Raw genomic sequence first — 24,528 nt, 5'->3', positions numbered from 1 at the left:
TAAGCCAGGAGTTTGTCATCCTGGTGCTGAACTTTGGTTAGCGCCATGTACTCTACACCCCGAGGGAGGGCATGTACTGCTTGAACAGAAGTGTGGGACAGGGCATTAGCCATCAGATTACTCTTACTGAAGAGATATGTTTAATCCTGGTTGAAAACTCGGATACTCAAGACAGGTGGTGTTTCTGCTGGGCTGACCAAAGATCTGATGCCTTTGTGAACATTAGAGGTTTATGGTCAGTAAAAACCATGAAGTCCTTGTCTTCCAAAAAATAGCTGAAGTGTCTGACTGCTAGGTAGTGCCACCAGTCCCCTATCGAACGTGCTGTATTTTGTTTCCGGAGAGTGAGGTGCCTACTAAAAAACGCTAGAAGCTTCCATTGTCCATTGGTGTACTGTTCCAAGATCCCATTTACTGCTGCTTCAGACATGTCTATTATCAAGGTGATTGGTGCATCCATTTGTGGAATGACCAGCAATGTTGCCTTTGCTAGGGTGTCTTTGATCTGCTGGAATGCTACAGTGTTTCCTTTGTCCACTTGATTTCTTTGGCATCGCTGGACACGAGGTTGAAGAGGGGTTTCATAATATGAGCTGTAGAGGGTAGAAAGCAATACTAGAAATTGACCAATGCCACAAATTCCTGGAGTCCTTTGATGGTATCGGGCCTAGTGAATTTGAGGATGGCTTCCACCTTGGTAGACAATGGAATGACACCCCAGCTGCTGATCTGATGTCCCAAGAACTTGATGGAGGACTGCCCGAATTTGCATTTGGCAGGGTTCATGGTTAGTCTGAACTCGTGTAGGCGACAGTAGAGTAAATGCAGATGCTGCAGGTGCTCTTTGTGGAGTGGGTGGCGACGAGAATATCGTCCAAGTATACGTCACTGGAATTTTTGTGCAGCATTTTTGAGCCCAAAAGGCATTCTCAAAAATTCAAAGAGGCTGCACAGTGTTATGATGGTGGTCTTGGCCACATCCTCCGGGTTTACAGGCAGCCACGCACCATCAATTTTAGAAAATATCCTGGCTGTAAAGTCCTGTATATGGGGCACAGGGTAGTGGTCTGCAGTGGTAGTATCGTTGAGATGCCTGTAATCCTTACAAGGTCTCCAGCCTCCCGTGGCTTTGGGCACCATATGTAGCAGGGAAGTCCATGGGCCATCAGACCTGCTCATGATTCCAAGTTCCTCCATTTTGTGGAACTCTTGTTTAGCAAGCAGCAATGTCGGGAGGCAGGCGTTGGGCTCAGGTGTGTAGAGGAGGTCCTTGGGTGAGGATATGGTGTTCAATGTCATGTTTGGGTGTGACAGTGAAGAACTGGGGAGTGACAACGTCCGGAAACTTTGCAAGAAGTTTGGCGAATTCATTGTTTGAGTACCTCATGGTGTCTAGGTGTATGGCGGCTAGTTTGGATTTTCCAAGGCGGAAAGTCTGGAACGTTGTGGTGTTCACCAACCGGCGCCCTTTTAAGTCCACCATCTGTGAATGGGCTTTGAGGAAGTCAGCACCCAGCAACAGCTGGGACACAGCAGCAAGAATGAACTTCCATGTGAACTTAATTGTTGCCGAATTTCAGGAATATAGTCTATGGGCTGTATGTATGAATCGAACTGTAATTCACCGTAGTGTGGGCCAAACCCACGCTCCTGGTACAGGTGTCAAAGGCCGAAGGAAGAAGGACACTAACCTCCACACCCTGGTCAATTAGAAATTTGCGCTGGGAGAGTTCGTCCCAGACGTAGAGTAGGATGTTACAGTGGTCAACACTGTAGCCATTAGCAATGACTGGCTATGGTGTTTTCCCAGAAAAGTGCAAGGGGTCAGCAGTGGAGAGCTCCAGAATTTCCTTTTTTTCTAAGTAGGAACAGGAGTAGGCCAAAAATGGCCCATCAAGCCTGCTCCGCCATTCAATAAGATCATGGCTGATCTAATTTATGACCTAACTCCACCTACCTGCCTTCTCCCCATATCCCCTAATTCCTCTATCATGTAAAAATTTATCTAACCGAATTTTAAATATGTTTAATGAGGCAGCCTCAACCACTTCCCTGGTTAGAGAATTCCAAACATTTACTACTCTCTGGGAAAAACTATTTTTCTTCATCTCTGTCCTAAATCTACTCCACCGAATCTTGAGACTGTGTCCTCTCGTTTTGGTTTCCCCAGCCAGCTCAAAAAACCTTCCTACATCTATCCTATCCATACCCTTCATAATCCTATATGTTTCTATAAGATCTCCTCTCATTCTTCTGAATTCGAGCGAATACAATCCTAGACGATTTAATCTTTCATCATAAGTCAACCCCTTCATCCCAGGGATCAACCTAGTAAACCTCCTCTGGACCGTCTCCAAAGCCAGTATATCCTTCCTCAAATATGGAGACCAGAACTGGACACAGTACTCCAGGTGCGGTCTCACCAGTACCTTATAGAATTGCAACATTACCTCCTTACTCCTGAATTCAATTCCTCTAGCGATGAAGGCCAACATTCCATTTGCCTTCTTAATAACCTGCTGCACCTGCAACCTAACTTTTTGCGATTCATGCACAACCACTCCCAAGTCCCTCTGCACAACAGCATGCTGTAGTTTTTCACCCTTTAAATAATATTCAGCTCTTTTATTTTTCTTGCCAAAGTGGATAACCTCACACTTACTAACCTCAGACCTTTGCCCACTCATCCAGCTTAACTATATCCCTCTGCAGACTCTCCACATCCTCATTACAATTTGCTCTTCCACTCAATTTGGTGTCATCCGCAAACTTGGCTACCCCACATTTTGTCCCCTCCTCCAAGTCATCAATGTAAATGATGAACAGTTGTGGGCCTAACACTGACCCCTGCAGCACCCCACTTACCACTCTCTGCCAACCTGAAAAACTCCCATTTATCCCGACTCTCTGCCTCCTGTCAGACAACCAATTTTCAATCAGGCCAATATACTTCCCCGGACTCCACTTTCCTGTAACTTACTGATAAGTCTCTTGTGCAGTACCTTATCAAACGCTTTCTGGAAATCCAAATATACAACATCAACCTGTTCCCCTCTATCCACTGCACCCATTATATCCCAGTGTTGATGGTAAAAACACCGGGTGGTTGTCACGGAGTCAAGCTTGTTCAGGGGAACATGCACTCTTGTCACTGGTACTCGTGGAGCCTGGGCCTTTGGGAGTGACATAGCACTAATTTCTGTGGGCCTTGCATATTGTTGTTTTGGACACCACAGTGGTCTGCGTGGGCGGCCACTGTTTGAGAGTTATCAAAGTCCTTGACAGCCAACATGAGGCGGATGTCTTCTGGCATATGATCTTAAAAACAACTGCTCGAAGAGCAAGCAAGGCTTATGGCTGTCTGCCAATGCCATCATGTCATTCACTAAATCTGAAGGGGCACCGTCCACCAGGCCATTGATATGGAGGAGCTGTGCAGCTCGCTCGTACTGTGAGAGACTGTAAATCCAGGGAAGGAGGACCTTTAGAGCTTTGTACTTGCTGAGAGCTGGTGGGTCCCAAAGAAAATCCACTACTCGACCGGCCGTGTCCTGGTCGAGGGTGTTTACCATATGGTGGTGCTTAGTGGCGTCCATTTCTATCTTGCAAATGTGGAATTGCACCTCAGCCTGCCCAAACCAAATTTCAGGTTGAGTCGTCCAAAAGACAGGCAGTTTGAGCGAAATCGTCATGTTGGATCCAAAAATCTGTTTGGACCCAAAATGGCCAATGTAGCAACGGTGTTGCAGTGCAAAATGAAGAATGAGAAAAAGATCAGATGTAGTTGAGTCAAAGTTCAGTAAAAGTTGTTACTCAAACAGTCACGCACAGCTTTTTAAAACCCCACACGTTCCAACTCAGAATCTCCTGAGCCTGTTCGATTAAGCCTCCGGTGAGTCGCAAATTAGATTGTTGTGACGTAGGTTTCCATAGATCAGCACCATATTGTTGAGTGAAAGACCTGTACTGTGCATTAAGAATGCTCAGGACTCTTGAAGCTTCGCCTTTGGACTGGGATTGTGAATAGTGCCAGCTGTTCCCAGGGACACACAGATATCCATTGCTGCTGGAGAATCATCAACTCTGTGAAAGACGCTCTCTGATCTGCTGGTCTTCCAGCATGCTAGGATGTAGGTGAGGGAATGCTGCTGACTGGCACATTCCAGGCTGCACGAGTACCACTGGATTATGGAGGAACTTGGATTGTTGGGGAAGCCCCTCAAACAACAAAAAAGGGAGTAACCCAGGATGGGGGAGGGTGGCCCATGAGTGGCAATAGAGCTATAAATGGTTCATGCCACATGTACAGTTTCAAAGTTAAAAATCGCTGTTATATACTGAGGAAACCTGGGACTATTTTCTTCCTCTTCACCCAGCTCCCAGCTATTAAACAGGTCTAGTCCCCATTCTCCCGTCCAAAGAAGGATGTAACTAACCTTTTCCTCTGGTTTAGCTCCCTTGAGGAGACTTTTGAATGCCAGGTTGCACTTCTGCTTGAACTTTTTGAAAGTCTCTCTAACGTCGCCAGTTTCCCCGTCCATTACTGGGTGCAATGCTTCTGCTACTGCCATTTTCTTCCCTCGCACTGGTCATGAAAAGATCATGCGCTGTACATTTCTTATTGTGAATAACGTTTACAGGGGCATTTTGAAATTTAAAAAAATCCGAATGAGAGAAAGAAGAGACTGGGCGAGCTCATCTTGGATTTGCCCTGACACAGTATGTGTTAAACGTTAGATGTGGTGAATGCTTGAGAAGTTGATAATTTTTTTGTATGGAATAATGTAGTTTAGCCTCTCCTGTGTCCATTTCAAGGCTGAGTCCAAACTAAAAATATAGGTCAGCAATATTTCTCATGACAAAAAAGCCTGTTTATCACTGTTAAATGCCGTCAATATCAATGAAAGACGTTTTAGACGAAGCGTGTGATTAGCTGAAGCTACTATGTTTAGAGATATGGACTGGAGGTGATTTTTCTCACCAGAAATGCTGTCCACGATCTGAAGCATAATGGTTGCGGGTGGGGGGGAGGGGGGTGGTGGTTGGTACTGCCAGTGGAAAGAAGATTACTTGAAACGTGAATATAGATTTTTTTTTTTACCCTCTGCTTTTTGTGCTTCACTCTCGGAAGGGAAGGCAGTGAAAGTGTCGATGTTTCAGGCTGAGGAAATGTCAGTGCTGCCAATCCTGACATGACATGTTAAGTCGAGGACTGGGCTACTCACTCAGTGACTGTTGATGGCTTCAAAGCTGGAGACCCCAGAGATCTCTCTAATGTTTTGATGAATATTTAGTTCTTAACCAATGCAACCTAAACTGATCAGCATCATGCTGTGGGAACATTCGGAGTTCGATTCGCCGCACTTCCCACAATAACACAATGTTTCACCTTCTAAAAGATCTCTTTGCTGATAGTAGAAACACAAAATGCTGGAGAAACTCAGCAGGTCCAGCAGCGTCATTTATGTAGCAAAGTAAAAAATACAGAACCGACGTTTCGGGCTTAAGCCCCTCGTCAGAAAATGTCGGTAGGCGACCGAACAAGAATGGGGAGGAGGCGTTGTTGATGGAGTTGTTTAAGGCACTTGAATTCATGAAGGGCAGCTTATAAATTCCCTATTGTCAGTCTTTACACCTTCTTGCATGTAAAATTGCGATGAGCCATAGTGATTGGTTGATTTACAAAAAAGATAATGTTCCTGGAAAATGTTTCATTCAGTGACAATTCAAAGATGGGGAAGGTTGAGAAAATGCCCTATGGGTTTTTTATACAACATATTTCACTGGGTAAAGAGTGCTTTATCATTTATGATAACAGAAAATGGATTTGTAACCCAGAAAGCTACCCAGAGTCAAGCTCATTAGAAAAAAAAATTTAAATTGAACATTCACAAATTGAGGATCATTGTGGCTGTAAACCATTAAGGGAGTCACTCACCAAAGTGTACATCACAACCAGTCTTCTGCCACCATATCTTCATCCTATCCAATTTCACTGCTAAGTGCTTTTACGTAAAGAGGTTCTGTTAATTCCCGCTGTGGTTAGAATTCAGCCAATGTTCTTTTATGGAGAGAGAATTGAGCATGCATCAAGCAAACATTAATAAGACCGAAAGACTTAGGAGCAGAATTAAGCCATTCAAATCATGGCTGATGTACTGTTCCTTTCAGCCACATTCTCCTGTCTTCTACCAACAACCTTTGCTGCCCTTATTTATCAACCTCTACTCTAAATACACCCAATGTCATGGCCTCCACAGCCGTCTGTGGCAACAAATTCACCACCCATTGGCAGAAAAAATTCATCCTCACTTCTGTTCTAAAGGGAGTAACTTTTATTCTGAGGATGTGCCTTCTGGTCTTCGATTCTCCCCCTGCAAGAAACATCTCCTCCATGCCCACTCTATCCAGTCCTTTTAACATTCTATAGGTTTCAATGAGATCTCCCTTCATCCTTCTAAACACTAGTAAATGCAGAGCCATCAAACATGACTCGTATGTTAACGCTCTCATCCCCGCGAATCATTCTTTTAATCTTTCTCTGGACCATCTCCAATACCAGCACATCATTCCTTAGATACGGGGGCCAAGACTGCTCACAATACTCCAAATGTAGTCTGACCAACACCTTGTAAAGGCTCAGCATTACACCTTTGCCTTTGTATTCTGGTCCACTTGAATGCTAACATTGCAGTTGGCTTTCTTACTTCTGACTAAATCAGTAAGTTAACTTTCAGGAATCCTGCACTCGGGCTCCCAAATCCCTTTCGACCAACGCTTTCGGATTTTTATCCCCATTTAGAAAATAAGGCGGCATGGTTAGCACAACTCTTTTACAGCACCAGTGACCCGGGTTCGAATCCGGTGCCTTCTCTACGGCATTCAAATATTCTCTCCGAGTCTGTGTGAGTTTCCTCCTGTTTCCTCACACCCTCCAGAAACATTCAGGATTTGGAGGTTAATTGGTGTATTTGAGCAGCACAGGCTCGTGGGTCGGAAAGGCCTGTTATCACGCTGTATCTCTAAATTTACTCTTTAAATTTAAAGTTAAATTTTTTAAATGATTCCTTCTGCTAAAGTGCATGACCATATACTTCCCTATGCTGTATTCCACCTGCCTTTTCTTTGCCCATTCTCCCAACCTATCCCAGTCCATTTGAGACTCCCGACTTCCTTAACACCACCGGCCCTCCACCAATCTTCATGTCACTTGCAAACCTGGCCTCAAAGCCACCAATTCCATCATAAAAATCATTTACAAGAAGCGTGAAAAGCAGAAGATTAAACACCGACCCCTGCAGAACATCAGTCACCACCAGCTAGCCAGAAAAGGGTCTCCTTTATTCCCACCCTTAACCTTCTACTTGTAAGCCGACCTTCTGTGCATGACAGTATCTTCCCCATAACATGATCTTGTTTGGAAGCTTTATTGTTTGGCAGAACCTTGTCAAAGGCGTTCTGAAAATCGAAATAAACAACATGGGCTGACTCTCCTTTTTCTGTGCTGCTCGTTACTTCCTCCTACAAGATCTTCCCGGAAAGAAGCCATGCTGACTTCGGCCTATTGAATCTGTGCTTTCAAAGAACCCTACAACCTCATCCTTAATCATGGATGCTAAAATCTTGCAACCACTGATGCCAGGCTAATTGGCCCATAACTACCTGTCTTTTGCATCCTTAAAGAGTGAAGTGTTGACAGTAGTTTGATCAATGTGTGTGTTGTCTCTTCAGGGATATGATGATGGCTATGGCGGTGATTATGACGACCAGAACTATGACGCCTATGGTAATAGTTACACAAGTCAAGTGGAGAGGTGAGTAAAATAAGTAACTGGCTGTCTACCTGAGTGTTAATTGTGTAATACTTTATGTCTCCAAGCTAAGAAGCTTTGAAATGATTACAACAAAATCACAACTCAAATCGTGAGTCAAAATGGACAAGGATCAAAATGGGGCAGAGCAGGAACAAGTGGAAGCTGTTCAGTCTGTCCAACCTGTGTTACCATTGAACACAAGGTACCACAAGTTCAGTACACCAAGCTTTGTTCTGCTACCTGCAGTAGAATTCAAGCAATGAGATGAGGGAAGGAACGGAAGTCCAAAAGGCACACGTATGACAGCTACCATCATTGCAAAGTTGAGAGGGAAAGGCCAAAAATCATCGTCAAGTTTCTTAACCTGCAGGAAAATTAGAAAGACTGGAGATGCTGGAATTCTGAAACAAGAATAGAAATCCCTGATGAATGGCCCAGGGCCAAAATGTTGATGACCCCTTTATTTCCCATGGCTGCTTCATGGCCTGCTGAGTTTCTCCAGCACATCCGTGTATTGCAGTCAACGCAGTATCTGCAGACTTTCCTGTTGAACTAGAAAATGCTGGAAACACTCTGCAGGTCAGACGGCGAATAAGGAATGGGAGATTAAGATTTCAGGTCGAAAGCCCATTGTCAGAACTGTGAAAGAGGGATTTTTTTAAAAGTTAGCTTTAAATTGCAGACTACAGGGACCATGGGCTGTGGCAATGTTATATGCTGCATGCCCTCTGTCAGAGGCTCAACACAGTGTAGGCAGATGATCAGGAACTCAGCACGATGCTATCCTTTTAGTTGCAGGTGACATGCAACTTGAACTAAAGGTGTCCAATTCAGACCTCTGTTATGGGAGAACAGATTCAATGACTTAGTTGAGGGAATTTAAATTTAACACAATAACAGGCCATTTCAGCCCACGAGCCCGTGCCACTCAATTACACCCAATTAACCTGCAACCCCACCCAGTACGTGGGAGGAAACCTGAGCCCCTGGGGAAAACCTAAGCAGACATGGAGAGAATGTCCCAATTCCTTACAAACAGTGCGGGATTCGAACCCCAGTCTCGATCGCTGGCGCCGTAATGGTGTTTGCTCTAACTGCTATGCCAACCATGCCGTCACTAGCAAGTGTATTTACTCAGCAGACATGGTCTACTGGCCTGTGGCAAACAGCAGAATCTACTTAGTGACAAGAAGGATGACCGGCAAGAAAATATACAAGTGAACCGGTGCGGACTCGAAAGGCCAACATGGCCTGTTTCCACTCCGTAAATGGTTATATGGTTATATATTTAAACTACAGCAAGCAAGACTTTTGGCTGAAACTAAAAGACTCGCGATTAATGTAGAATCATTTGTCAAGTAAGGTAGGTTGTGGATTATTGCATAACAAATATTCTACAAATAAAATACCACCTACTTAGTTCGATGTCTCCTTCAAAAGTGATTGATGGGAGAACGATCCAATCTCCTCCAGTTTGGAAGAAACCATAATGTCACTTTCTGAAGGCAAATCACATAGACAGGCTGAAACTGGTTTAAACTATGTAGATAACAGAATAACTTTAAAGGAAATTGTTATTAATTAAAGAGATAACAAAACGGAGATTGTGGAACAAATAAAAGCAAATGAGTATTTAAGATGTATTGTCTCTTAATTTAGAAATGGCAACGCAAAGTCCACAAGATTATGAGAAGGGTGGATAGCCAGCACTTTTTTTTCCCCAGGGTGAATACCAGAGGACATGTGTACAAGGTGAGGGGGAGGAAAGTTTAGAGGTGAAGTTGGGAGCAAGGTTTTTTTTTAACAAAATGCGTAGCGGGTGCCTGGAATCCATTGCCGCGGTAGTGGTGGGGGCTGGTACAATAGGGTCATTTAAAAGACTCTTTGACAGGCACATGGATGTATGAAAAATAGAGCCTTATGAGTGCGAGGTGGGTAACGGGTCAGATTGGTTTATAGAGGTCAGCCCAAGTTCAAGTTTATTTGTTATCCAATTGTACCAACACAATTCGACAAAACAGCATTCTCTGGTGCATGGTGCAGAATACGTGCAGACATAACACACATACAGACAAATGATGCATACTGTAAACAGCTCTTATTTACCACACCTTAACACACCTGTGCATGCACACTATTACCTTTGCATATCGCACCACTTGCATCATCAGCGGACGGCACCACTCGCGGCAGTCATTTCCCTCCCCACCCTCCAAGCCATACAAGGAGGCGACTGACTTGAACTGTCCCACTATAAGAGTCCGGAGGGCTGACCGTTCAGTCCAACCTTGTACGATAGTGCATGACAGGCGAAGCATGGTCCAACTGGCAAGGGTGAGACTGGTCCTCTGACTCTGGTTCCAACCCAGAAAATGGTCCTTCGATATATGCCAGGTTCAACCTGTTGATGGAAACTGTCATATTTTCCATTCCTGTTGATCACAAAAGTCTTCAAGTGGCATCTTAAGACCTGAAAAGGACCATTGTAAACAGGCTGGAGTGGTTTGCGGGCAGCATCTTGTCAAAGGAACACGAATACAGCATTGTAAATCCTTCGGAATATACACAGCAGGTGACACACGTCGCATAGGAGTAGGTCTGAGTAATCTCATGTTTTCCCAAAGACGATCAACATAACCAGACAGATCATAGAGCATTGTGCTTGGCAAGGTTAACGTAGTGCCATATATTAGTACTTCCACTGAACATCCAAGATCTGCCTTAACAGCAGTATGCACTCCAAGGAGAACCATGGGCAAATGTTGGCTCCATGTAGATGCATTAAGGCCTGGTGTTAATGCTGCATTTAATTGTTGATGGAAATGCTCAGCGAGGCCATTGACCATAGTCCGAATACAGGTAGTGCCAGAAGACCAATGAGAGCTCAGAACAACGCTGACTGGAATTGAGGCCCTCGATCTGTTGTAATAGAGACCAGAATACCGAAAGATGTAATCCAAGGATCCACAAAAGCCCTAGCAACCGTCTCCACTGAGATATCAGTGATAGGAATGGCCTCCTGCCACCTGGTAGTCCGGTCTTCACACGCGACAAGATAAGAATATCCTCGGAATGGCGGAAGCGGGCCTACCAAGTCTAGGTGCATGTGATGGAAACAGGAATCCGAACAACAAAACCCCCCAGCTTGAATTTCTTGTGTCTGGAGATTTCAGAGAGTTGACATAGCATGCAGGTCCGTACCCACAATCCAACATCCTGTTTAACATGAGGCCAGGTAAAACGTTTCATAACTAGTTTAATTGATGGTTTCTACCAGGATGCAATAGATTGTGAAGTGACTCTAAAATCTCCCGCCTCATAGCCGCTGACACAAAAGGCCTAGGCCTTCCTGTGGATAAATCGCAGACTAACATTTCACCAGATTCATCCAGGCTCACATCTTGAAGATGGAGACCAGGATTGATCCGACTATACTGGATGAGATTGGTGTGTGTGTGCACGAGTGATGGCAGTAGTCGTATGTAAGGCATTAGTGTCATGCCTGGACAGGGCATCAGCCACAGCATTTGCCTTCCCTCAGATGTCTGATGAAAATTGTAAGATGAAGTCCGAGTGCTGAATTTCTCAGATCAAGTAGAGATGTGCGCTTGTACTCGCGATATGTGGAAGAGGCTGGTGGTCTTTATAAATGATGAAAGGACAACCTTCCAACAAAAAGCAGAAATGTTTCACTGCGAGATAGATGGCCAAGAGTTCTCGTCCAAATGTGTTATACTTTGCCTGAGCCATTGACAGCTTGGCTGAAAAAAACACCAGAGGTTCCAATTGCCCACAGCCTCATTCTAACATTACTCCCATAGCACTGACAGACGCATCTGTGGTAAGAGAGAGCAAGGCATTGAGCTTTCGATGTACAAGCATCGTAGCATTCGCAAGCGCAGACTTCACATCGTTAAAAGTACACATGGCATTGTGTCCCAAAATTGATGGTTTGGACACGGACTTGTCAGATCCTTTTAATAGTTCAGTAAGGGGGGATAGAGATGCTGCAGCGTTCGGCAAGAACCAGCAATAAAAATTCATCATGTCGAAAAAATGTCGCAACTGGCCAAACATATCAGGAGTAGGAAATTCTCAAATCTCTCACACTTTTGATTCATCAGGCAAAATACCATGTCCCAAAAATATAAGATCAGCAGCGCTAAAAACACATTTACTGGGATTACTCACAATCCCAAACTCATCAAGCCTCTGAAACAATGAGATAAGGTGGCGCTTGTGCCCCCCTTCATCCTCTTTTGGGTCCAGAATATTGTCTATGTAAGCAAACACAAAATTGATGCTGGCGAGTTCATGGTCCATAAACCACTGGAATGTCTGAGCTGCATTCCATAGATTGAATGGCATTTGCAGAAACTCAAAAGTTCTGAAAGGGGTAATTACTGCCATCTTGGCAACATCAGAAGGCTCAACTGGAATCTGATAGTACCCACGTATTTTTGCAAATACACGTTTGCTATGGAGGTTGGCTGAGAAGTCTTGTAGGTTCGGAATGTTGTATCGGTCAGGTCTGGTAGAATTGCTCAGGGCACGATAATCACCACAAGGCCGCCAATCCCCAGGAGATTTATTTGAAACCATACGTGATGATGAAACGCAGCAGCTGTCAGATCTGCAGACTATCCCCAACTCTTGCTTGTGGTCGAATTGCGATATCGTGATTTTAAGGCGGTCCGGGTAATCTACGAGTCTGTGTCCACTGGAGGACCCTGAGTCTCTATGTGGAATGTTACTGCATGTTTAATGTCTATATGGCGACGTGATGGGAGTCACTAGGTGAGGGAAACACGAGCAAAGCTCGGAAAGGGCAGGAGCCAGATTGAAGGCTCGTCAGGTGGGTGACGACACTGGAGGGACGACAAATGCAGCTCACTTGCATGCAAGAACCGCGATCCATTTCACTGCGGTTTTTCAAATCCACCAACAATGGAAAATGTGACAAGAAATCAACTCCCAAAATGGAGTTTGCCACGGGTGAAAACCAACCGAAAAATTTCTTGAGGCCGAAATCCAACTCAAGTGACCTCTGGCCATATGTTTGAATATGAGAATCTTTCACAGCTGAAAGAACACATGACACATGTCTGCGTTCCTCCATGGTTGGAGGGAACCACTGAAATATCTGCATCAGAATTGACAAGAATTTGAACACCCCGGGAGGCAGTCTTTGAGGAAAAGACGGCAAACAACATGCTCATGGGCAGCAGTTTCCTCTACTGCCTGGTCATTTCCCTGCTATCATTTGTAGAAGTCGCAAGGTGACTGACAGGACCAGGCAGCAATACCATATCTCCGATACTTCCAACAAATACACCGTCCATCGCCTTTACTACATCCTCGACCACCACAATTCCAACTAGGTCGACAGAAAGAATTCCGTTGCATGCCCAAAACCTGGACCTGCGAGGTCATTTAATGCTCCAACTCAGTTATCTTTAATCGATAAGGCACTGGCACTACCTTCGATTGATAAGGTGCTGGTGCTTCAGAAGGTGCAGTAAGCAGTTGTTCCAGCTCCATACACTCCTGTTGACCAGGGGAAGGAGCCATTCCTTCTATCTTCATGGCGGAGGTCGTGGACATAATGAGGTTGGCATGATCTGCCAACCAATCGAGGGTTGACATTCAAAGGACACTCAGCAAATGCTCTTGAACATGACGAGGTCAACATCAAAGGAACCTCTGATTCCAAAAATCCCCTTCGACAGGGTCTGTTCCAGCTAGCCTGTGCCACCTCCTCAACATCTGTGATGATTGCCTATCTCCTAGGCTGTCATCAGCTAGTAATTGGGCAATATGATCCTCCCTAAATGGCTGAGTATGACGCAGAATAGCCGCCTTAAGCATGTTATATGGGAGATTACCAACTGGATCCACCAAGACATCCTCCACTTCACAGGCAATCTGCTCTGGAAGACGCTCTATAGTAAACTGTACTTCATCTTCTAACTCATCCACTGAGGGCGGAGAAATGCACATAAACCATGCTGAGGCATTATTAATAAAAGGAGGGGGAATCTCTAATTTGACCTCCCCAACTGCTCCTGGAAGGGGTTTATCCTCATCACCATCCATTTTAAACTAGAAGGTCCTGTGAACTCAGGTGGTCATCATTTGTAACAGCACTGATTTACCACAACTTACAAATAAAGAATACACTCACTCGTTTCCTTCAGCATACCATGACGTTGACTTTCTTTATTATTCATTAGACACAACATTGCATTCTTCAACTCCCCAACCACCCAGCTAAACTCCTGTGACTTTCTCATTGGCTCACTGTCACACGGGTGATCCTGACACTCTCATTCTCCTCCCCCTGCATCTGAGGTCCATCACCCGTGTAATGACGCTTAGCACACTCGCGCATGCACGCTATTACCCCCACGCATCGCATTGCTTACCTCACCAGCAGCAACTAGCACCACTCCCGATGAAGGTAAGTACATGACCACAATGATATACACAGTACATATATTAAAATAAATATTTATAATAAATAGTAGAGTCACAGAGAATTGCATTAGCGGTCATTCAGCTGACTCACTGCCCATGGGAAGACTGGCGGTTCTGGCCCTGATATTTCTGTATTTTTTTCCTAACGAGAATAGCTGCAAGATGCTACATGCAGGGTGATAGGGGTCCTCTCTGATTTTGCGAGCCTTCTTTAAACAACAATCACGGTAAATCATATCTATGGGGTGGAGGGAGACTCCAGTGAACCTCTCTACCTCTGTAATAGTCCAGTGGATTGATCACCAATCCGATGCCCTGCCATACCCTCTCAAGAGAGCTCTTGTAGAAAGTTGGCAGAATGGTGGCCAGTGGCCTTTCCAACCTCCGCCTTCTAAGGAAATGCAGTTATTATTGCGCATTCCTGACAAGAGTGATGTTATGTGTCAAGGATAAATCCCTTCTTTGGTGGAATCCGAGCAACTTGTTGCTCTCCACTCTCTCCACTACCAAACTGTCCAAGTCCACAATCATCTCCTTTGTCTTGACAACATTGAGACTCAAGTTGCTGTTTTTGCACCATTCCACGAGATTTTCCACCTCTTCTCTGTATTTTGACACTGTTGTTGCTGATGAGACCAACTACTCTCATGTCATCTGCAAACTTGATGACAGTGTTGAACAGGAGCAGGCTGAGGACTCAGTGCTCAATGTGATGGTCCTCAACCTTCTGCTGCTAAACCAGACAGACTAGTCTTTCCGTTAGGAAGTCCAGAATCCAGTTACAGAGATGGGGGTGTTGAGTCCCACCAAGGACAGGTTCTCCACCAACCTCTGGGATATGATTTTATTAAACAGCAAGCTGAACTCAATGAACAGAAGCCTGGCGTATGAGGTGTTGTTCCCCAAGGTGGGTCAGGGCAGAATGGAGGGACTTGGCAATAGTAATGTTAGTGGAATGATTCTGTCTGAAGGCAAATTGAAATGGGTCCAGTGTCTCTGGGAGGTGCACTTTGATATGTTCCATCACCAGACACTCCCAAGTATTTTATAATGCTGAAGGTCAGTTCAAATGGGCAGTAGTCATTGAGTCCCATTAGTGTTACCGTCTTTGATACCTATCTGATGGTGGCTGTCTTGAAACCGGGGTGAATGATAGACTGCTGCAATGATGTATTGAAGGACCAAAAGGACCTCCGTCAGGTGGTCAGCACAGTGCTTGGCTGCGTACGTGGTCTGGTCCTGTTGCCTTATGTTTACCCTGGGTATGATTCTCCTCACCTCAGCCGTGGCTAAGCAAGGGGCCTATTCATCGGGGGAGAAGAAGCTTTCTTTGGCGTCAGCCTGTTCTTCTCATCGAACAGTGCATAGATGTTCAGTCTGTCTGGGATGAAGGCGTCATTGTTGACACACAAGGTTCTCTTGTGGTCTGTTATTGTTTTGATACCTTGCCACATGTACCTCGTGACACCCAGTTGCCTATAGATCGATCTTCTGTCTGCGCCAATGTTTTGCCTTCTGGATCGCACAGGAGAATTCAGCCTTAGCTGATCTTAGAGCCAACATCTCCTGTCCTGAACAGTGGCATAGCTAAAGGGGTGGGAGGGTTGGATGGAGGCGCAGGGGGAGTGAACGCTCCCCTGAGCACGTTTTTCAAAAATGGCACCCTCCACCTCCTCCAGTGCTGCCACTTCCTGGCTCCACTCCGAAGCAGCCCAAAAATATTCTCCCCTGCACCCACCCTAGCTACACCACTAACTGTAATAAACCCAGTGGATCCTTCCTCTGCGGTTCCTGATGAAGCACCTGGGCTTCAGCCGCTCGTCGGGGTTGCAGCAGAAGTTATGATCTCCCAGGCCTTTGTTCAGGAACCTCTCAATGAAGCTGGGGACAGTGCCCCACAGTCGGCATCTGCAGCCAGACTCTGTGGAGCCAAGTGGATCCCGTGAGGTGGCTGTGCAGGTTGAGGGGACGAGCAGGGCCAATGCACCACACACCACATGAAGGTGCCCGCGGCCCTCATGGCGACCACTGTCTGCCCGCATCCATCGTCTGAGCTCACGAACAATGGCAGGGTGGCTCTCTGTGCATTTAACCCCACATCCACTGACTAAAACTCCATGAGGTGTGTGCATATGTTGGCAGGGAGGTGGGGGATGGGGGCCAAGGGTTTTGGGGGAGGCATCATTATGCAGATGTGAGAAGGAAACTCAGGGGTTAACATCTAATGCTTGTGACTTGTGCATCCATTCTGGCTGATTGTAAGAGGCAATTGAGCCCAAAATCTGCGATGGCTGTCTCCCTCCACAGGAGCTCCAGTGTGCGGCAGGCCAAGGGGAGGGGACAGAGTCAGGGGTTGGGGAGTTCCAGTGTGCGTTAGGCCGAGGGGAGGGTTCAGACTCTGGAGACGGGCCGTCGGGAGCTCCGGTGTGCGTTAGACTGAGGGGAGGGTTCGGAGTCGGGGGTCGGGAGCTCCAGTGTATGGTAAGCCGATTTTGATTTTGAATACAAATAACAATTATGTACTTTCTTTAAAACTGTATCTTCCTTAAGTTCCTTGTGTTTTAATGTTAAATACAAAATGTTTAATGAATTTAAAATGATTTGGTATGAGTCGTGGATGTGCGCACAGCTTTGAGGGAACAGCGGCTGTGACAGCTTTTTTTTAATGTGCTCGCTCCCCCTAATGTTAAAACCTGGCTACGCCCCTGGTCCTGAAGGGTGCATCTCAAGCTCTGAAAAGTGCACAGGCCTCTGCATCCAGCCAAGGTTTCTGGTTAGCCCTGATTGTGTAGCATTTGCTCTCAGTGGCAGCTTCAATGCACTTGCTAATGTTGCCAGCCACTGAGCTCATGTACCAACATCAGGGGGCGAAGGGCCTGGTATTGGGTACTGTGCTGTAATGTTCTATATATGTATGTATGTATGTGTGTGTGTGTGTTTATATAATGTGTGTGCGAGAGAGAGAGAGATATGTAGATATATATATATGTATATATAGATGTATAGAATAATAGAGAAATAAAGAAAGCCAGACCTTGAGTCAATTTAATAATGGCATTACTAGAAAGGGAGAAATGTGTTGGGGAACAAAAACATTTGGAGCAGTGCCATGAGTCATTTTTGACAAAGCAAGGTAAAACCTTGTAAGTAAAAATTTCAATGCATCTGTACATTGTTACTTGACATAAGGACTCTTAGCAGCAGCTGAAGAAAAGGAAGTGAACGCCTAAAACAAGGAGGCAAACTGAGTGTTGGCTCAGAGTTGGAGTTGCAATTCCAGTATTTTCAACACGGAATTGAGTGGATTGCAGGAATGATTATGGATTTCCCAGCTAGGTAGGTTTGAAGCATGGAAGAGCTATGATTCAGCAGCCCCTGCTGTAAATATGTTGGGGCCTTGAAGTAATGCATTATATCTTTGTCACCTATTATTTAGATGTTTGAACTTCAAAGTCAGTTTCTTTTACAACAAAGTCTTGAACACTATGTAACGCTATCAATTAGCCCCGACAGACCAGAAGTCAAGATTAAAAGGCTTTAATCGCTATAAACTTACAGGCATATCTTACATGTTGTTGGCCCAATTCCAAGGCAGTACTGAGGGAGGGGATTGGGCGATACTGCCTTTATTAGGAATCCTGAAGGAGGAGGAGTTACTGTATCAGGGGCGAGCCAACCAGAACAATGCATGTATTACAGTGTTCCACCACACACAGCACAGAAAAGAGCCCATTCAGCCCTTCTAGCCTGTACTGAAAACATCATACTGCTAGTCCCACTGACCTGCACCCATTCCATAACTCTCCAGACTTCTCCTATCTATGTATCTATCCAGTTTATTTTTAAAACTTAAGAGAGAGCCCACATTTACCAAGTCAGATGGCAGCTCGTTCCAGACTCCCACCATTCTCTGAGTGAAGAAATTTCCCCCGTTCCCCCTAAACCTTTCCCCTTTCACCCTAAAGCCATGTCCTTTTGTATTTTTCTCTCCTAATTTAAGTGGAAAGAGCCTACTCGCATTTACTCTGTCTATACCCCTCATAATTTTGTAAACCTCTATCATATCTCCCATCATTCTTCTATGCTCCAAGGAATAGTCCTAACCTGTTTAATCTTTCCCTGTAACTCAACTCCTGAAGACCCGGCAACATCCTAGTAAATTTTCTCTGCACTCTCAATCTTACTGATATCCTTCCTGTAGTCTGGTGACCAGAATTGCACACAATACTCCAAATTTGGCCTCACCAATGTCTTATATAGCCTCACCATAACATCCCAATTCCTGTACTCAATGTTTTGATTTATGAAGGCCAAGATGCCAAAACCTTTCTTCACAACCCAGTCAAGCGATGATGCCACTTTCAGGGAATTATGTATCTGAATTCCCAGATCCCTTTATTCCTCCGTACTCCTCAATGCCCTGCCATTTACTATATATATCTTACCATGGTTTATCCTTCCAAAACGCAACACCTCACACTTGTCTGCATTAAATTCCATCTCTCATTTTCTGGCCCATTTTTCCAATTGGTCCAGATCCCTCTGTAAGCTTTGAAAACCTTCCTTGCTGTCCACAACATCTCCAATCTTAGTGTAATTAGCAAACTTTCCAATCCAATTTTCTACATTATTATCCACATCACTAATATAGGCAACAAACAACAATGGTCCCAGCACTGATCCTCCAATCTGAGAAGCAGTCATCCACTACCATTCTCTGTCTTCTCCCATTCAACTAATTTTGAATCCAGTTTACAACATCTCCATGGATACCTAGTGTCTGAACCTTCTGAACTAGCCTCCCATGTGGGACCTTGTCAAAGGCCTTACTAAAGCCCATGTAGACAACATTCACAGACTTTCCTTCATCAACTTCCTTGATAATCTCAAAAATCTCTTAAGATTTGTTGAGCACGACCTACCACGTACAAATACCTTTTCAACATCTCATTAATTTATTTCAAGTGGGGAAATGTATCTTCCTTGACATTTTCTGGAGTTCATTCAGGAAATACTTGAAGCATATTTCAGAGTTGGGTTGACGGAGTGCTCGTTGTCCGTTCCAAAACAGTCAGTGACAAGGGGATCACACTGGATGGGTGGATCCATGGCTAGACTTACCATTGAATCTCCCTGGTGGGGCAGTGACTCTCTTGCATCAGGCCTTCAACTTTGCTCCAAGGAGAACTGCCCCCATTCATTCAGGATCACTAACCTTGTGAAGTAAAAGAGGTGCAGGTAAACGCTTCAGGTAGTTTAACGATTTTATTGTCTCTTTTTATGAATGTGTTTTTAACTTACTTTATTTTTAATACTCAAACTGAATTGAACAATTTTGAAGGTTAATTGACTGTTGGACATGTCTTTGACTATTATGAGCTGTAGGGAAAGGAGCATTAGTCAAAAAAATGAATGGAGACACAGGTAAGTTTGAAAGATGATAAATCCCAAGGACTCGATGTTCCATGTCCCGGAGTTTTGGAGGTTGATCTAGAGACATTTAACCCTCTTACAATGGTCTACAGAGTCTGGACTTGTTCCTACAGATTGGAAGATAGCCCAATATTTAAGAAAGGAGAGAGAAGACAGAGCCGTCAGCCTAATTTCCATCATCGGAGGCTAATCTGGAGAGAATGAACACTCTGTTATCATCTTACACATTCTACAGAATCTAAACATTCCTGCAGATTGAAAGCTAGCAAATCTGACCCCGGTATTTAAGAAAAGTAGAGAGCTGTTGGAACTGCCAGCCTAATTCTCGTCATTGCGAAAATGCTGAAGGATGAATGAAATGAATCTGTCATGAATGGACCAAAATGAATAGGATCGAGCTGGGTTGATGTGCTGAAGCTCATTGAGGGTGTGACATGTGGATGTGGATGAGGTGAGAGATATCCTGCAGATGTGGTGTGTCTTGCACCTGAGATTGGTCAGCAAGTTTAGACCACGTGGAACCAAGGGTAACATTTACCAAGGTTCAATCTTTACCAAGGGTGGTAAAGATTGAATGTTTCTTCTTGAACAGAAAGCAAAGAGTGAGAACCAACAGATCCCTCTCAGGTTGTTGCCTGTGGTTAGCGGAGTACCTCAGGGGTTAATATTGGGCACCCGCTGTACACCATCTGTATCAGTTGAAGTGACTAAATGCCATATTTCTAAGATTGCTGACAAAATGACACTAAATGGGATGATGAGTAGGGTGGAAGGTGTAGAGAGGTTTCAAGTTGAAATTTATTGTCAAGTGTACTAAGGTGTAGTCATAGATGTTGTTCAGCGAGCATATCAGACAGACATCTGATGCATACTACAAGCAGTAAGAAATGGTACAAAAGTGCAGTTACAGAGAGAGATTTGTTGATACTGAATAAAATCAGCAACGTTTGACAATTTTGGCATTAATTCAGCAGTCCTGTAACAGCGGGAAAAAAGTTGTTCTTGAAGCTGTTGGTGCGTGATCTCACATTTGTGAGTCTTCTTGGTGACAGGGATGAGGTGGGGGAAGGAGAGGGGGGATGAAGAGAGAGTGGCTGGGGAGAAATGAATCCTTTAATATGTTGGCTGTTTTCCCAAGACAGCAGGAGTTACTGATGGAATTGATGGAGGGGATTTGGGTGTGTTTGATGGTCTGAGCCATATTCACAACCCTTTGCTCTTCAAGGAGATATGGTGGCAGATAGAATGTAATGTGGAAAACGTGCTCAAAGCAGAAAGCCAGAGGGTATTTTTTTTAATGGTAAATGGTTGCTTGTGTTGATATTCAAAGGGATCTGAGTGTACTTATGCACAATTCACTGAAAGCAAACATGAAAGCACAGTAAATGATTAAGAAACCAAATAGGATGTTGGCCTTTATTACAAGAAACTGAGAACAGAGCAAGAAAGTTGTGAGAAAATGTTTTCAAGCTGAATCATTGATTCTGGTTCTTTTGCCTAATATTTAAAATTATAATTTAATAAAAATTTTAGACATATGGGACAGTAACAGGCCATTTTGGCCCACGAGTCTGTGCCGCCCAGTGTACACCCCATTAACCTACACCTCTGGAATGTTTTTTTGAACAGTGGGAGGAAATAGAATCCCCCAGAGAAAACACACACACACACGGGGAGAACGTACAAACTGCTTAGAGACAGCGCAGGATTCGAACACTGGTCCAGTCTTGATCGCTGGCGCTGTAAAGGCGTTGTGCTAGCCACCATGCCAACCTTGCTGCCCTGACTTGCCGACTATTTTTATTTTGTTCATTATTTGTTGTTACGCATACTAAGAGACAGTGAAAAGTTTTGTTTTGAATGCTATCCAGGCAAGTCAACCTCTACATAGTGTAGCAGATAGAGCACAAATAAAATGTAGTGCACAAATGAAATAAACGTGCAGGGTATGGTGTCACACAAGACAGAAATTCAAAATGCTCTTGTCTTATTTTGGATTTTCAGCACCTGCAGATTTTAGATTATCAGTAAAGATGTCTTGCTGTAATTGTATAGATCAAACATTCTCAACAGGGGCCTGTCGCCAATCCTGGGGCCACAGCACATTTAAGTAAAAGCCTGATTTTCGTTTCACCTCACATCACGTAAATATTTTTGTTTTGTTTTCACGCAGTCAGTAGGAGAGAAGTACAGAAGGAACTAAAACTTGACTGCTTCTCAGGGAAGGGAACCCATAGTCCTCGGGGAGCCATAGCAGGAAAAAAGGGTGAGAATGGCTGGTGCAGATCATTGGTGAGCTGGAAAATGGAGTGTTATCTACAGTTTTGGGATCCTTACCTAAGAAAGAGTACTATGTGCAGTTCTGGTCATCCATCTACAAGAAGGGCATTTATAAGTTGGAAGAGGTGCAGCAGAGATTCACTAGGATGTTGCCAGGATTGGAGGGCTGGAGTTATAGGGAGATTGGACAGGGTGGGTCTGGGGAATAGAGTGTGAGAGGCTGAGTTATTATTTATAGAAGTTTTAAAAATTCATGAGGGGCTTGGATAAAGTGAATACTCACCGTATTTTTGCAAGATAGATGATTCTATAACTAGTGAGAGAGGAGATAAATTTAAGAGAGACCTAAGGGACAACTTTTTGGTCCATATCTGAAACAAGCTAGCAGAGAAAACTGTAAAAGTGGGCACATTTTCAATGTTCAAAAGAAATTTGGAGAGAAATATGGATAGGAATGGCTTAGAATTATATGGATAAAATGAAGGCTAATCCATGACAGTTGGTCAGCATGGACAAGATGGGTCAAAAGGCCTGTTGCAAGCTGTATGACTCTATGACCTTAGGAGGCACTTGCCCCAGAGGAAGATTCATGGAGTTGTTTCCAGATTTGCCAAGTAAAGAGAGATTGGTTACACTAGCCCTGTCTTCTCTGGACCTCAGAAGAGTGAAAGGAGATTTCACCAAAACATACGTGGATCAACAGACAGGAGACAGGGAGGATGTTTCCCCTGATTCAGGAGTCTGGACTCAAGTTGAGCATAAAGGGCTGGCCATTTAACACTAAAATGAGGAGAAACTTCTTCAGTCAGAGAGTTTTGTACCTTTGCACTTCTCTATACGGAGGAAACTCATATTGAAAATCAGAATTGGATTTATTGTAATGAACATGTGTCATGACATCTGTTGCTTGGCTGCAGCAGTCTTGTGCATTACAGGTGCAAAATTGAAATAAAGTATGGTTCTGTAAATATGATATTTAAAATAAATAAATAATATGAAAGGAGAAAGAAGAGGCGAAGCGTCTACTGGCTGATTATCTCTGAAGAAATCTGAGAGCGGAGGAGAAGAAGCTGTTTTTGTAACATTAGGTGTCCTTACCTCAGGCTCCTGCATATCCTTCCTGATGAGAAAGGACATGGCCTGGGTGGTGAGGGTCACTGATGATGGAGGCTGCTTTCTTGAGACACCGCCTCTTAAAGATTTCCTTAATGGAGTGAAGACTAATGCCCATGACGGCCATGGCTGAGTTTATAATCCTCTGTAGCCTTTTCCCATCCTGTGCATTGGCACCTCCATACCAGACAGTCATATAACGAGTTAGCAAGCTCTCCACGGTACAACTGGAGAAATTTGCAAGTCTTTGGTGACATACCAAATCTCCTCAAACTCCAATGAAATATAGCCAGTGGCGAACCTTCTTCATGATTGCATCTATGTGATGGCCCCAGGATAGATCTTCAGAGATGTTGACAGCCAGGAATTTTAAGTTCTTTTACCCTTTCCACTGCTGAGCACTCGATGAGGATTGGCTTGTGCTCTTCTGGTTTCCCCTTCCTGAAGTCCAGAATCAGTTCCTTAGTTTGACTAACGTTGAGTACAAATTTATTGTAGTGACACCATTCCACTACCTGATGTATCTTACTCCTGTACGCATCCTCACTGACTTCTGTGATTCTGTCGACAACTTTGTAGATGGCATTTGAATTGTGCCTATTCACATAGTCATGGGTGTAGAGAGATAAGAGCAGTGGGCTAAGGTCACATCCTTGAGGTGCGCCTATGTTGATTGTCAGTGAGAAGGAGATGTTGTTACCAATTTGCACTGACTGGCGGCACGGTTAACGTAGCAGTTAACGCAATGCTGACAGCACCAGAAATCGGGACCGGGATTCGAATCGCATGCTGTCTGTAAGCAGTTTGTATGTTCTCCCCGTGTTTGCGTGGGTTTTCCCCGGGGGCTCCTGTTTCCTCCCACCATTCAAAATGTACTGAGGGTGTAGGACAATCAGGTGTAATTGGGCAGCACGGGCTTGGGGGCCAAAAGGGCCTGTGTCAGTGCTGTGTGTATGGCCTGGTTGAAGTCTCCTACAATGATCAGGAAGGTATAGGATACGCTATCTATTGCTGATTACAGTGCTCAGCCTGGTGTTATCCTGGGGAGGAATGTACACAGTGACCAGGATGATGCCAGAGATCTCCCTCAGTAGATAGAATGGATGACCTTTGATCAGCAGTTGTTCCAGGTTGGGGGATGAGGCCTGGAATATAACCGTCACTTTTGTGAACCACGATAAATTAACGATGGAGCAAATGCTGCTGCCTCTGCCTTTACCTGATGCCTGTCTGGTCCACACAGTGGAAGGTGAAGCCCTCGGGCTGCAGCGCCGTGTCTGAAATATTCTCATACAGCCACGTCTCAGTAAAGCACATCCCGCAGCAATGCCTGATGTCCCTCTGCTACTGAAATCTGGCTCAGAGTTTGTCCAGTTTATTTTCTAAAGACTGTACGGCAGGACGATGGTGT

General features: G+C 44.5%; 1 protein-coding gene across 4 annotated transcripts in view; it reads left to right on the top strand.

Annotated features, from left to right (window-relative positions):
* Positions 1–24,528, top strand: part of khdrbs2 (KH domain containing, RNA binding, signal transduction associated 2) — a 513,661-nt gene that overhangs the window by 383,661 nt on the left and 105,472 nt on the right. For all 4 annotated transcript variants that reach the window (XM_069886092.1, XM_069886090.1, XM_069886094.1 and 1 more), the window contains exon 7: positions 7,732–7,814. In XM_069886092.1, the coding sequence (XP_069742193.1) occupies positions 7,732–7,814 (83 nt within the window). The remainder of the gene's footprint in view (positions 1–7,731; positions 7,815–24,528) is intronic.

Source organism: Narcine bancroftii, chromosome 6 (genome assembly GCF_036971445.1).
Source record: "Narcine bancroftii isolate sNarBan1 chromosome 6, sNarBan1.hap1, whole genome shotgun sequence".
Classification (NCBI taxonomy): domain Eukaryota; kingdom Metazoa; phylum Chordata; class Chondrichthyes; order Torpediniformes; family Narcinidae; genus Narcine; species Narcine bancroftii.
The sequence above is the reverse complement of the archived record's forward strand: the minus strand, read 5'-3'. Positions and strand labels throughout refer to the sequence as shown.